The sequence below is a fragment of the Pelmatolapia mariae genome, linkage group LG1 (genome assembly GCF_036321145.2).
Source record: "Pelmatolapia mariae isolate MD_Pm_ZW linkage group LG1, Pm_UMD_F_2, whole genome shotgun sequence".
Taxonomy (NCBI): Eukaryota; Metazoa; Chordata; class Actinopteri; order Cichliformes; family Cichlidae; genus Pelmatolapia; species Pelmatolapia mariae.
In genome coordinates, this window is record NC_086227.1 from 6071621 (window position 1) to 6085268 (window position 13648).

At 39.9% G+C, this 13648-nt stretch overlaps 1 protein-coding gene across 2 annotated transcripts in view; it reads right to left on the reverse strand.

Annotated features, from left to right (window-relative positions):
• Positions 1-13045, reverse strand: part of vstm2b (V-set and transmembrane domain containing 2B) — a 119818-nt gene extending 106773 nt beyond the window's left edge. The window contains exons 1-4 of one of the 2 annotated variants that reach the window (XM_063479555.2): positions 12509-13045; positions 11983-12161; positions 11433-11462; positions 10595-11015 (exon numbers count right to left, since the gene is read on the reverse strand). In XM_063479555.2, the coding sequence (XP_063335625.1) occupies positions 10595-11015; positions 11433-11462; positions 11983-12161; positions 12509-12581 (703 nt within the window). In that variant the 5' untranslated portion in view covers positions 12582-13045. Of the gene's footprint in view, positions 1-10594; positions 11031-11432; positions 11463-11982; positions 12162-12508 lie in introns of both variants that reach the window. The other variant, XM_063479470.2, reaches the window with a different exon arrangement.
• Positions 13046-13648: the final 603 nt, after the last annotated feature.

Below are 13648 nucleotides of genomic sequence, written 5' to 3' on the forward strand. Positions count from 1 at the left end.
CTTGGTTATTGTGACTGTGAAACTCATTCAGAGCCAATGCAAAGTCACTTTCCATCCTTTCATTCACATTTTGAAGGTTCTGAGCATCACTCATCATTGTCTTTATCTCCTTTATTTTGCCTGTGATTGTTCCTAATGTTCGTCTTCTTAAGGCAATGAATCTTTGTAATTTTTCTTCCAAAGCCTTCTCTGTTAACTTACACGTTCTTCCCACCTCTCTTTCGTCTGCCATCTTACAAGTTGCAGGGGTTTATTGGCTCAAGTTGCATGCACTATTTGTCTTCTCCTTAGATTTTTTTAATAGACATAGTGTAAACCAGCTTCATAACGTGCCAAAAACTCCACATTGACTGCATCAAATCCTGTTTTACAACATGCAGTCCCACACGCAGAGAGAGAAAAAAGAGAGCAGGGTTGACGACGGCACGAAGTTAAGTTTCACTTTCGTTTTCCACCAAGCTTAACGAGCCGCCGAAAGACGTCCTTTTCCTCTTACAGCACGAAGTAATAAAAGAGTTTGTTACCTTCTTCTAAAGAATGATCCAAAGAATTATCCGGTTTTGTGCCAGCATCCTTAAGCAGCGCCTTTTATCTTACATTCCGCTAGGCTGCGCCCTTCCATCTGAGCGCCGTGCAGCCGATCCCCCACATATTGGTGAAGCGAGTTTTTTGACTTATGTAGTGGCGGCACTCCGTCTCTATTTCACTCTTCTGTCCCACCTTTAGGAGTCAGTCCGGCAACATGCATTTGAAACGCGAGCAAGTCCATTTTCTTTTCTTGCAAAAAAGATGTTTATTGAAACTTTGAATTTACATGGCAAGGCTCGGTCAAAAAACTGTGTTGCTTCCAGCTTATCTGACTCCCCAACTACGTAACTACAGTGTGCCGGAAGCCCAAAATACTAAAAAGCGCATTAGAATGTCGCACTTCTATATTTTTATACCTTTAACAAACAGTATTTTGAAATTAACTAGAAAATATATTCTTAACAACAAACATGTATATTTCTCCTTTAATCATTTTACCATTAGCAATAAAATTAACCTTTAATTGGCTCTTACACAAAGTATTCCTTCAAAATCATAGTATTACTGCAATTTCATAGTATTTGAGTGAAATCGTAGTATTTGTGCAAAAACATACTATGTCTGCAAAATCACAGTATATCTGTTATGTTATAGTTTTACTACTAAGGCATAGTATTTCTACCTAATCATAGTATTCCTTCAAAATCATAGTATTACTGCAATTTCATAGTATTTGAGCGACATCGTAGTATTTGTGCAAAAACATACTATGTCTGCTAAATCACAGTATATCTGTTATGTTAAAGTATTAGTACTAAGTCACAGTATTTCTGCCAATTCGTAGTATTTGTACTAAATCATGGTACTTGTGCCAACCAAAACATGGTATTTTTACGAAGTCATAGTATTTCTTCTAAATCATAGTATTTCAATCAAATCTCAGTAGTTGTGCTGAAACGCAGTATTATTGCCAAATCATAATATTTGTACTGAAACATAGTATTTCTGCCAATAAGAGTATTTCTACTAAATCATAGTACTTGTGCCAAATCATAGTATTTCTGCCACATTGTGCTAGTTGTGCAAAAACATAGACTGTCTGCAAAATCATAGTATATCTATTATGTTATAGTATTACTACTAAGTCGTAGACTCTCTATTTTGTTAAAGTATATCTGCTGAATACAGTATATGTGCCAAATCATAGTATTTATAGCAAACCATAGTATTTGTGCTAAAACATAGTATTTCTGCCAAATTGCAGTATTTGTGCAAAGACATAGAATGTCTGCAACATCACAGTATATCTGTTATGTTATAGTATTACTACTAAGTCACAGTATTTCTGCCAATTCGTAGTATTTGTACCAAATCATTCTACTCGTGCCAAATCATAGTATTTGTTGCAAATCATAGTATTCAAATCAAAATATAGTATTTGTACCAAAGCATTGTATTTGTACGAAGTACAGTATTTCTGCCAAATCATAGAATTACTGCAATTTCATAGTATTTTGAGGAATCCCTTTTGTTATAGTATTACTTCTAAGTCATAGTATTTCTGCTTTGTCATAGTATTTGTACTGAAACATAGTATTTCTGCCAAATCATAGTATTACTGCTATTTCATAGTATTTGAGTGAAATTACAGTGTTTCTGCAAAAACATTGTATTTCTGCTAAATCATAGTATTTCTGTTATCTTAAAGTACTTGCACTCAATTATAGTATTTGTACCAAAGTTTAGTATTTCTGCCAAATCATATTATCTCTGCTAAATCATAGTGTCTGCCAAATCATAATATTTGTGCCTAAGCACAGCATTTGTACCAAAACATAGTATTGCTGTTTTATCATAGTATTTGAGCCAAATCATAGTATATGTCCTAAAACATAGTATTTCTGCCAAATCATAGTATTTGTCCTAAAGCATAGTATTTCAACAAAATCACAGTATTTCTGCTATGTTATAGTATTTGTGCTTGTAGAAAAACCTGTGTTATTGTGAGCTACATTACCCAGCAGCCTCTGAGCAGTGAGGGAATTCATGGGACTTCTGAGCTAGATGGTCTTCCTTCATTCCTGGGCTAACGATTGAGGAGAGAGCTGCTGGGAAGGGGAGCAAATAGCCCATCCTGTATTTGTTGGGGATGGTGTGTGTCACATAAACGTGAGTAAATGTTCCATGCTTAAGATGTTTACCCTGCTACTTGTGTGTATTGGTTTTAGTTACCTTTAGCGTATGTGGTAGTTAGCGATAGCTATGGCAGCCCAGTTATTTTATTGTTTTGGGCTTGTTCCTGCTTTGTTTGTTCCCCGTACAAATTTATGTGAATTTGTACACTGTAATATCGCTGTATTACGTAGTGGCTAAGTAGGAGGCTGACTGTTACTAAGTGCATCAGTGTACATAGGTCATCTCTTGTGTTGGAGTGCCCTCTTGTGGCGCCTTTTGGGTAGTGCCTTAGTAAATGTGAACACTGCAAAGAAGTGGTAATGTGAACACTGCAAAGAAGTGGTATCAGACTGGTTTGTAGTGGAGGAATTTGTTGCCAGTTTCTTTCATCTTTAATCCGTATTCATGTTGTAATGTAGTAGTACCACAATATGGCAGAAACACTATGTTTTGGCACAAATACTTTGATTTGGTATACTTTAGCTTCTTCACCCCTTTTCAGCAAAATTTTCATTTTTTTCACCCCTTTTCAGCACAAATTCCAGCTTTTTTGGCTGTTTTCCGAAAAAAAAACTCTTTTCAGCAGAAACTCTGCTGATTCATCTCTTTTCAGCGCAAGTTTCTGCTTCTTTGCGTCTTTTCTGCAGAAATTCTGCTGATTCACCTCTTTTCTGCAAAATTTTCAGCCTTTTCACCTCTTATCAGCACAATTCTCAGCAGCTTCTGCTCATTCCACCATAATTGTCAGCCTCTCCATCACTTTCCTTGTGAGAGTGAGTTTGGCACAGTGAGATGAGTCTCTGCCTTGAGCCCAGCAGGGCCAGGTTCGAGTCCTGCTCAGGGAGACATTTTTTTTTTCACCACCATGCAACTTTTCATCTTCTTCAGCTTTTCAGCAGACAGCTTCAGCGTTAAGGCATCCACACAGCATTTTCGCAGGAAATGCAAATTTTTCTAGTTATTCTTCAGTTTCTGCCTGAAATTTTGCAGCGAATCTTGCCCCGCAGTTTTGAGACAAGCTTCATATATGTTACCTCATTTTGTGCGGCTGGATCAGGAATGGTGTGCTATGACTTTTGGTGTTTATGACTATTATAGTTTATTAAATATTAATATTTTAGTGAAAATTTTCCCGCGCTTCTCTGCCAAACAGTTTTGACAATAGGGTTACATATGTTAGATCATTTTGTGTGGCTGGAGCTGGACTAGTATGGTATACACTTTTGGTGTTTATGACTTTTATAGTTTTTGAAATATTTAGATTTTAGTGCAAATTTAGGCCAATTTCCATAGAAACAGACTTTATTTGTGGTGTGTTGGCTCTCTCTAGTGGTATACCGGGAGTAGTACGGCTGAAAATCTGTATGCTTGTTAGAAAACTCCATATCCCATAATTCATAGCACCCCTCTGCCGAGTTAAACAATGGCGGACACCTCTTCCTTTTAAACGTCTTTTATTTGTGGTTCTAGGTCACAAAATAAACTTTTAAGATATTTTCAGGCGAGAATGTAGGTGTGTAAACTTCAAATATCTGCTCGTTTTATCAAGACATCCCATGTCTTGATAGCCGGCTAGCTAGCTAGCGCCGCTAGCGTAGCTAGCTAGCTGGCGCCGCTAGCGACCCTTCGTGAAAGAGCACCCGGACTTGTCTTACAGTGAGGCGCCTGAAACGTTTCACCACCCGATCGCTCGCCAACAGTCTGTGTTTTAGCTAGACTTATTTTTCGTTTATATGGGCCGATGATGCTGGTCGATGTGGAAAAAATAACTGAGTTGTTTGGTGGTGGAGCTACAACAGAGGGCAGCAGTGTGTGACAGAAAGGACATGCCGCGAACGAGAAATACGAGGCGGCGAGGCGACCGCCGATCGACCGGTGGTTGCTAACAGGCAGGAGCGTGAGTTGAACTGAATTTCAGGTAAGAAGTTATGAACTGCACTCTATTTGGGTCAGATCCCACATTCAGAGAAAATATTACGATTTATTCTGTCTTTATGAAGCCTCCCCTGTCATTCTCTGGCCCGTTGCAACTTCCATCATGAAACTGATCAACGATCGGTTTTTCGCTCTTGTTTATCGCGCTAAACACAGCAGCACGTTTAAGCTTGATCAGCTGTTGTTAGAATTCATTTGATTTTAATTTCTAGTATCAGCTGATGTTTGCTGGAGCCAGATGTCCTTACTGAATCATCAGAGCTGAACTGGTGATGGAGAAACAGGTTTGCCCTTTAGGTGACATGAATGAGTTGAAGGGAAGTTATGAACTGTTTCTGAGAGACAAATAAACACCAAGCTCCTGTTTTTGTGTAGCTGACAGCTGGTAACTGTGCAGGGGCGGATCTAGCAAAGCTTTTGCCAGGGTGCCAGGTAGGGCATTAACAGGGAAAGGGGGACACAAAGATATACTTTTCTTTCTTACTCTCATATAAAATATTTAGCTTTTTATTAAATAGTTATCTGCATCTTACAACCAAAGTTTGTATAATAATACACAAGATTGGCTGTAGACCATTGTTAATCATTCAGAACACTGTGTAAAAATAACAAAAAACAAAAAGTGAATGCAAAAGTGCATAAATATTTATTTTACGTGTTTGATGTGTGTGGCGGGGCGTGGTCTGCAGTGCCGCTGCAGGGGAGGTGGACCCACCTGAGCGGCACCTGCAATCACGCCTCTCGGGCGTAGTCTGTGCTCTCTCGGCTGTTTTTTGGGTGTGTATCAGGCTGTGAGTTGAAAAGCTACAGCCTGCTGTGTGGGTACACCAACCATGTGTGAAAAGTGGTCCATAACGTAATGCTTCAAAGCGTGTTCATGCAAACATTGTCGGGTCTGCCGTGGTACAATGGGACTTCTGCTCATGAACCTGTGTGCACAGCGTCTGCAAATCGGGGCTGTACAAAGTCACTTCATCTTTACACAAAACTGTAAGCTGTCATCTGTGAGGCGCGAGCGGTGTTTGTTTTTACCATAGTTCATGGTGGAGAATGGCTGCTCTTCTGAGTTTTGCTCTCTGTAGCTGTATGAATGGCAAACTACACTGATTAGCAGCGGCATAGGCACACTTAAAATTTCTTCTGAAATTTTCGCTTTCTAGTTGTCCAATATAATTTCTTGGTTAAATTTATTTTTTTCATCACACCTTACAATGTTCATAGGGAGTGCACACATATCACGTGGCATTGAAAGAGGCCACATGAAACAATGGTCAAAATTCTGTTTTATGTTATATTAATTCATCTTTCTTTGCTTGAGTGACCTGCGGGTTTGGCTTCTCCTCCCTGATTGGTAAAAGGTGTGGCAAAGGGCTAATGGATCTGAAGTACTGCTGAAAGCCTCATTGGACTAAACCAAATGCTTCAGTGCCTGGGGGGTGTTTGGAGTTTGTTTAATCATTTTGTGTTAGTAGATTATATGGCAGCCATTTGTCTTCCCCTTGTGTGTCATGTGGTGTAGCTAAGTCAGTATTTAAGTTCATGTGTCATTTCAGCAGGTCAATTTGTCTTATGTTTGTTTGAGGTTTTGTTAGTTGGGTTCATTAAGGTTCAGGATCAGATGCATTTGCTTAATATGTGTGTTATGAGCAGTTTGCCTTATGGGCATGACCTTCCTCTGCTTTTTGATTTGTTGGAGTCCGATCAGATCCACAAATGCAATGTAGCCGTTACCAGAGCACGGGCTAAGCAAGTCAATACCCACTCTGAGATTCTGAGTGCGCTGCCCTTTTCCAATGAGGAGTTAGGAACAACTGTGGTGAAGCCACCGAAGACCCACAGACAAAAAAGGAAGGAGAAATTCTAATTTCGCCAACAGACACTGAGCCAACATAGTTACCATTAGTGTTCAATATTCCATCTGAAATAGTTGAACTCCAGAAATCTAATCAATCTTTAATATCTCTTTTCCAGAAGGCAAAGGAAAATGAACCTGGAGCGGAGCAGGTTCTTAACAGTGAGTACATCTTGCAAAATGACATTCTCTATCATCGGAAAGGGTCTGTGTTGCAGCTAGTGGTTCCCCAAAAGGTGAGAGACACCATTCTCACCTTGGGACATTCTATTCCGTGGGCTGACCACCTTGGTAAGAACAAGACCACAGCTTGCATCAAACACCATTTTTACTGGCCTGGTCTGAGCAAAGATGTGGCTCCATTTTGTAAAGGTTGCCCACAGTGTCAGATAACATCTGTTAAAATCCCCCTCAGCGCTGCACTCCAACCTCTCCCTGTCATCGGCATTCCTTTTGAGCGTCTTGGAATGGAAATTGTAGGGTCTGTTGAGAGGAGCAAAGCAGGGAATCGCTACATGCTTGTTGTAAGACAGTGGTTCCCAAACTTTTTTTGCTAAGAGGTCCTGGACAACGTAACCTGAACTTCCAGAGTCTAGAATATGAAAAGTATGCTTATATTTAACTAAATTATTTTGCTCAGTCATAATTACAGCAACATCTGCAAACTACAGAATCCTATTCTATTTGGAATATATCAGGGATGTCCAACTCCAGGCCTCAAGGCTGGTGTCCTGCAGGTTTTAGATGTGTCCTTGACGGTGTTGGGGAGTAACGGAATACATGTACCGGCGTTACCTATTTAAAATACAAAATATGAGTAACTGTATTCCATTACAGTTACCATTTAAAAAGGTGGTATTCGGAATACAGTTACTTTGTTGAAATAAATGGATTACACGGCGGTCTTTTCCTGTTTCATATGTTAGGCTATGCCCTCTCTATTTTTGATAATTCCACGTCATTGGAAACCCAAACAAAACACACATTCAGAGGCTCTAATGTGTGTGTCTCAATCTAGCGGCCTATGTCACCCCTACTTGCGGCCCGCATAATGAAAAATTATTGTTCAAAAAAATTATTTAATATGAAGGCAATAGGCAGAGTGTTACAGGCATAGCCCTAAAGAATGTAGCCTTATGGGTAGTGTAGCCCAGTTGTAAGTAAGCTATTAAAACTCGACTGTACACTATGTCTGTGTTTTTCTCCGAAACAATAAGTTCCGTTGGAGCAGCCTGTCAACGCCTCTCTCTGTCTCTCGCTAGCAAAGTTGACCCAGACAACAAAGTAAAGCTAGTTTATGGTTACGAGTCCAACACGGAACCCGACATATTAGCCAGAGGCCCCTTTACTACAGTTCGGCGCCGCGGACCTGTTTTATATACGCGTGGAATAGTTTTCTATACAAGATCGCTGCAAAAAGTGCAGCCTTACCTAATGTCCATCCTACTGTTACTCATTTTATATTAAGATTTAAAAATCTAGTTGGTATTGATATGGCGAGTATTCTTCAATAATAGTAATAAATCACACAGCAATAGTACATTCATGTTGTTGTAAAAAGCTTGATAATATATTAAGTAATCCAAAGTGAGTAACATAAGGGAATACATTACAAAATACATTTTGGGGCATGTATTCTGTAATCTGTAGTGGAATACATTTTAAAAGTAACCTTCCCAACACTGGTCCTTGATCCAACACAGCTGATTTAAATGGCTAAATGACCTCCTCAACATGTCTTGAAGTTCTCCAGAGGCCTGATAATGAACTAATCATTTGATCAGGTTGACCCAGTTTGATATCTAAAACCTGTGGGACACCGGCCCTTGCAGCCTGGAGATGGAAACCCCTGGATTAGATTATCTACTAATATTTTTATTTTTGTGGTAGAACTTGTCATATTTTCTCAATCCAGCATAAAAGTTGTATAAAATGGCATTTTCTTTATATTTGCAACTGAGGATTTTATGTTAAAAAGTATTCTACATGATTTATTTTGAATTGCTCAAGAAAGTGGAAATTCAACAATATATCATTCAGAAATTATAACTAGTTCACTTTGCAATATGGGACTTTGTAGGACTGTTTGAACCTTATTATTATATTTTTACTACCCAGTATTTGAACATTTTTTTATGTGTCTATTCGATTCATTCTGATTATAAGAAAGGCCAGTTTGCTTTAAAAAGTCCAAAAAGTCAGTACAGTGCAGCAATAAAACAGAAGTACACCAGAAAAAATCCAGCTTTTGAAAGCAAATTAAGTTGCGAGACAACAAATCTTTACAGTGAAGGAAGTAAATGTGATTGTGTAACTCCTGTATGGAAATGTTTGCTCCAAACAAAATATTAGGAAAAAGCATGTATAGCAATCAATAACCCTCTATCCCTCCCAATAAGCTGCTGAATCATAATTTCCTTCTGATTGTGAATCACAGTTTCAGCTTCAAAGCTCATGTCCCAGCTTCACACTAATTCGCCTGCCTCTGCACTCTTCGAGGCCAAAATTGCAAAAAAAACAACAACAAAAAAAAACTTCCCCACATTCTGAGGTCAGGAGAAATGCTTCCCTTGTATAATCACGCTCTATTACTTGCTCTGGTCTCTCACTGACAAGCTCTGGAGAACCCTTTCTGACACAGATCACAACTCTGAGTGATGTCTAACTCCAGACAACAGATACAGATCGGAAATGAACAAGACTAAAAAGCTGAGTCACCCAGATGTATGTAGGAGTGTTAACAGCATGCATTTACATACATTCATGAAGTATAATAAATACCTCTGTTACCATCCACTTATAATGTTTGGTTGTTCACAAAAATGGACATGAGCCAGGAAAAGCGACCAAGTGTGTTCACCAAAATTTTTCCATAACACAGCTGAAATGTCTAAAATAGTAAGAAGCATTCACGCCAGCAATGGAAGCTTGTGGCTGGGAGCTTTTGTGGATTCTTTCAGTAATAATCTAGAAGACAGCTAACAGATGCTGCTTACATAAATGAACAGTGGACACTTGACCTCACAACTTCTTAGTTCATCGTTGTTTGCTTTTTGCTTTTGGGGGCATACTGCAAGCTACCCAGGCACTGAAGGATGACAAACTTCCAGATGTCTGAAGTTATTGCAGTTTGTTGGGAGCAGTGTGTGTTTTATAGTGACAGGAGGGTCTGAACAGATATGTGAAAATTTTGACATATATCTGCTTCTGCTACTTTCTTCTTTAACAGGTGAATTTGGGAAAGATTCCACTAAACAGTCACTTTAACTGATTTTCTTGCAAATAATCAAAGAGTAAGTTCTCCAGATCCAGCTATCATCCATGTATTTCACACGAAATCTAGTTTTCTCTTTTTGTTCAAATACTTTCTAATAATATAACACACATATTTCAGATGTTGCTCCCTTTCGTTGTTAGAAGTCACTGAATGACGGTATATTGAAGAGATACAGTTTCCTAAAAGGAACAAGCACACACCCTAACCCTAACCGTTTTGTCTAAAGACTGATCATTTACCAACATAGTACATTCACATCGACGCAAAGGCACTTCAAATCAATACATGAGATCTGCATACAATTCAGACCAGCTGCAGTCTACATCAGCAGAGCGCCTAGACTTCTATGAGTTTTAATTATTCACAAGTACGCGTCATCGAACAAAACTGGGACAGGGAGACGAATTACAGGGAGGTAGATTACAACTCTCTGCCCCTCCCATCCCTTGCTAACCATCTGCCAAGCTTCTAACTAAAAATAGGTGTTAGACATGCGTAGAGAAGTCAAAAAATGTGCTCATCTGAATAGAATAAATTTGAAAAGCATGAGAGGTGTTGGCATGGGCATATAAATGGGTTATGAGAACAAAAAGTAAAAAAGTATTGTACATTTAAACTATAGAAGTGCACCTGTAGATAAACATAGCTACAAGGTAAACAGCGCATTTGCTTTTATTTAATTTATTAAGACAGATGAAGCTCGAAACAGACCAGCAGCCTCAGTCTAAGATAAACTGCACCATTTAATCTTAGATTGTAGAACACCTGGGGGTCACTGTAGCTCTGTTTCACCTCCACCCATCTCCAGCATTCACCCATTCACTCACCAGCCCCATACTGCTGCCTGAGGATGCCTGCGTCTCCTGACAGGGGTGTAGCTGATGACCTGGCCACTGAGGTGGTGGATATGAAGGGAGACAGGAGACCAGGCTGAGACTCTTGAGACACCCGGTGCTTCCCCAGCCCTGGCATTCGACCTCCTGCAAAATTTTTGCTAGGCTCAGAGGTGGCCCTCCAAGATGAGGCACCTCCCAAAGCTGTGATGGTATTCCTCAGTGATCCACGGTTCTGAATGTGTGACACAGCCTCTTCAGCCACCATACTGTCAGCCAGTGTGACATGCAGTGTAGCATGAACATTAAATTCCTGACTTTCATCAGCCCACAGATCAGAAACACGGCACTCATACACGCCCTCATCTTCTTTCTTCACCTTGGACAGGCTGAGGCTGTGAGAGATGGCATTGCCCTGAACACGCACAGTCTGGAAGTCAGGCACAGAGATCATGGGAAAAAAAATGGCAATGCCTCAGTAACATCTGCTTTTATTATGCATTTTATTCATCGATCTGTAGTTCCATGTTTTATGACTAACCACCAAAACATGACTCTTCATTAGTTGCTCAACACATCAACACAAAAGATTTATAAAGCCTTCATTATCTCTAATAAGGACACGTGTTACTAACTCCTATATAACATATTATTTGCTTGTTTAGCATAAACTAAATGTGCACAAGAGGAATCTTTGAGCCTCACTTTTGTGATGCCACAGGTCAATCTTCATTTGCCAGAAAGAATTTCATGCTCTCTCTAAAGTGTGAATATTATAGAACAAATCCAGGGAATAAAACACTTTCAACGGGACAGTAAAGCGGGTACTTACACTTATTTTTGTGGCTTCTCTTGAAACATCCTAAAAAAGAGATACTTTTATCAGTTTTGAAAATCTCACCGAATGTCAGCTGCACATTTTGGTAACAACACGAGTTTTCCTTTATTTTGTTTCAGAGAGAGAAAATGGCACAAGCAGAGCTGTTTGTCTCAAAGACACTGTTGATAGCCTCTCTCATTGTCCCTTGTGTGTGTTTTCTTCTGCTTTCTTTCCCCCCCTGCCACATGTTGTAATGGGCTGAAGGGGAAATGAATTTCCATATGCGCTCATGATGGTGGTTTGAAACACCAGACCTAAGAGGTATCAGATAATGTTGATAATCACCAAGTGCCCAAAGTCTGAGTGATGTGTGGGTTTTCAGTTCACTTTTAAAATGGTTCAACAAGTGCTGCTTATGGCTACTGAAATGTGGAGAAAATGCTTTAGCAGTATTCCCAAATATAGTCAGTGTTAATGCTTAAAGGATGTTAAAATAAATTGTAGTGCAGATGATGCAGGGTGGAGACAGAGACACACACATATGCGTGAGGGCTATAAGTACCTTGGCTCTGTTAGTTGGAGCAGTGATCTGCAGCTCATCTTTAGACATATCTTTCTTCAGGTACCACCACTGGATCTCCAAAGACATGGGTGCTGAGCTGACAGCTTTAAAGGCGCAGGGCATCTCAACATCATCTCCTTCCCCCACACTCACATCTTTAGGGACTTCAGTAAATGTAGCTTTGGTGTGTAAGGGTAGAAGAGAGAAAAAGGCGAGACGGCAATTTTGCAAGTTTTTAAATGAGTATATGCCCTCCTCTGCAGATTGGTCTTTCATCTGCCCCTATTTAAATCATATCCCGTTTATAGACTGACACGTTTCTACTGAGGTATCCAAAAAATCTCCCCTGGCTTTATTTAATTGAAAGCATTTTATTTATCTATTCATGTTATTAGAGAAGGATAAGCTGCACGGGCTTAGTATCAGCATTAGCAGGGCATGTTTCACACAAGTGGCGCTTAGCTGAAGGAGCTTTTTAATGCCAGTCTATCTCCGATGTGCATTACCTTCATGTCACTTCACTTACCATTGGCACAAATCATACAGGCTGAGTTGATAAGGAAATAATAAAGGATCCCGTCGAGTCCCGTTTTTTCCATGTCACAGTTAATTCTTATCACGTTCACGAGTGTTGGACGGTCATTTGACCTGGACGCGATGTTACCCGCCTGCTCAGATAACTCCAAATATAGGCACAGAAGAACCCCGATTCAGACGCAGCAGCGGCAGCATCAGCAACACGTAGGATCCAAAGCTGAGCTCGGGCATAATTAAAGTTCCATTTCAGCGCAGAGGCTACAAATAGTGGATCTCTCAGAGAAGAGGCGCCTCCTTCGTTCCCAGCTGACTACCATCTGAGAAAACGAACTTCCTGATCAGGGACTTCCTCTACCTTGGTACAGCGCTTCCCTGAAAGAAGAAAGGCTCCATCCTCACTAACGGTCTTGTGCGTGTGTTAAAGATCGGAAGCACTGCAGCTGAGGCAGCCAGAGACCAACAGCGATCACTGCTGAAAAGTGCAGAGCTTCGTCGCTGCGCCTCCTCTGTCTGCTGTCACCGACCTGCAGCCCTCCCGCTGCTGTGCACGCTGCAAAGAGACACACACACACACCGCCAGTCTTGTCTTCCCACTGCTTCAGGGCTCCAAATATAAATACCAATTTTCTTTTATGCATTGAACTCACACACTTGCTGAATTAGTGTGAAAGCTGAACTGAGTCACATTAATTGGACGACACGGTGTTAATGGAAATGAATGAAAATGCAACTTTTCAAAGCCGGTGAATTTAAAAAAAATCTATTTATGTAAAATGATAATGAAAAAGTTGCTTGACTTTTCATGTTCAAAGCTATGATTTGTTGTATAGTTGTAAATGAACCTATTCAAAAGTAATTTTAAACTTGTGCAAATTATGACATAAAATAGCTCAGCCTGCAGATATTTTTTTCAAATCTTGCAACAGTCTCTGTGATTTCTCTATCATGATCCAAGGTGAGCGTCAAGTTTTTGGGTGTATTTTTCCATTCCTGCTCAAGTGGGGGAGACCGGGATAGTTGTAACACTTCTGACATTTCTGTCTTTTCTGCAATCCAAAATATCTGCATGTCTCTGTTATTAAATAGTAGAGCTATTTTCTCTGCAACACAGTTACTAATTGCATGGCAT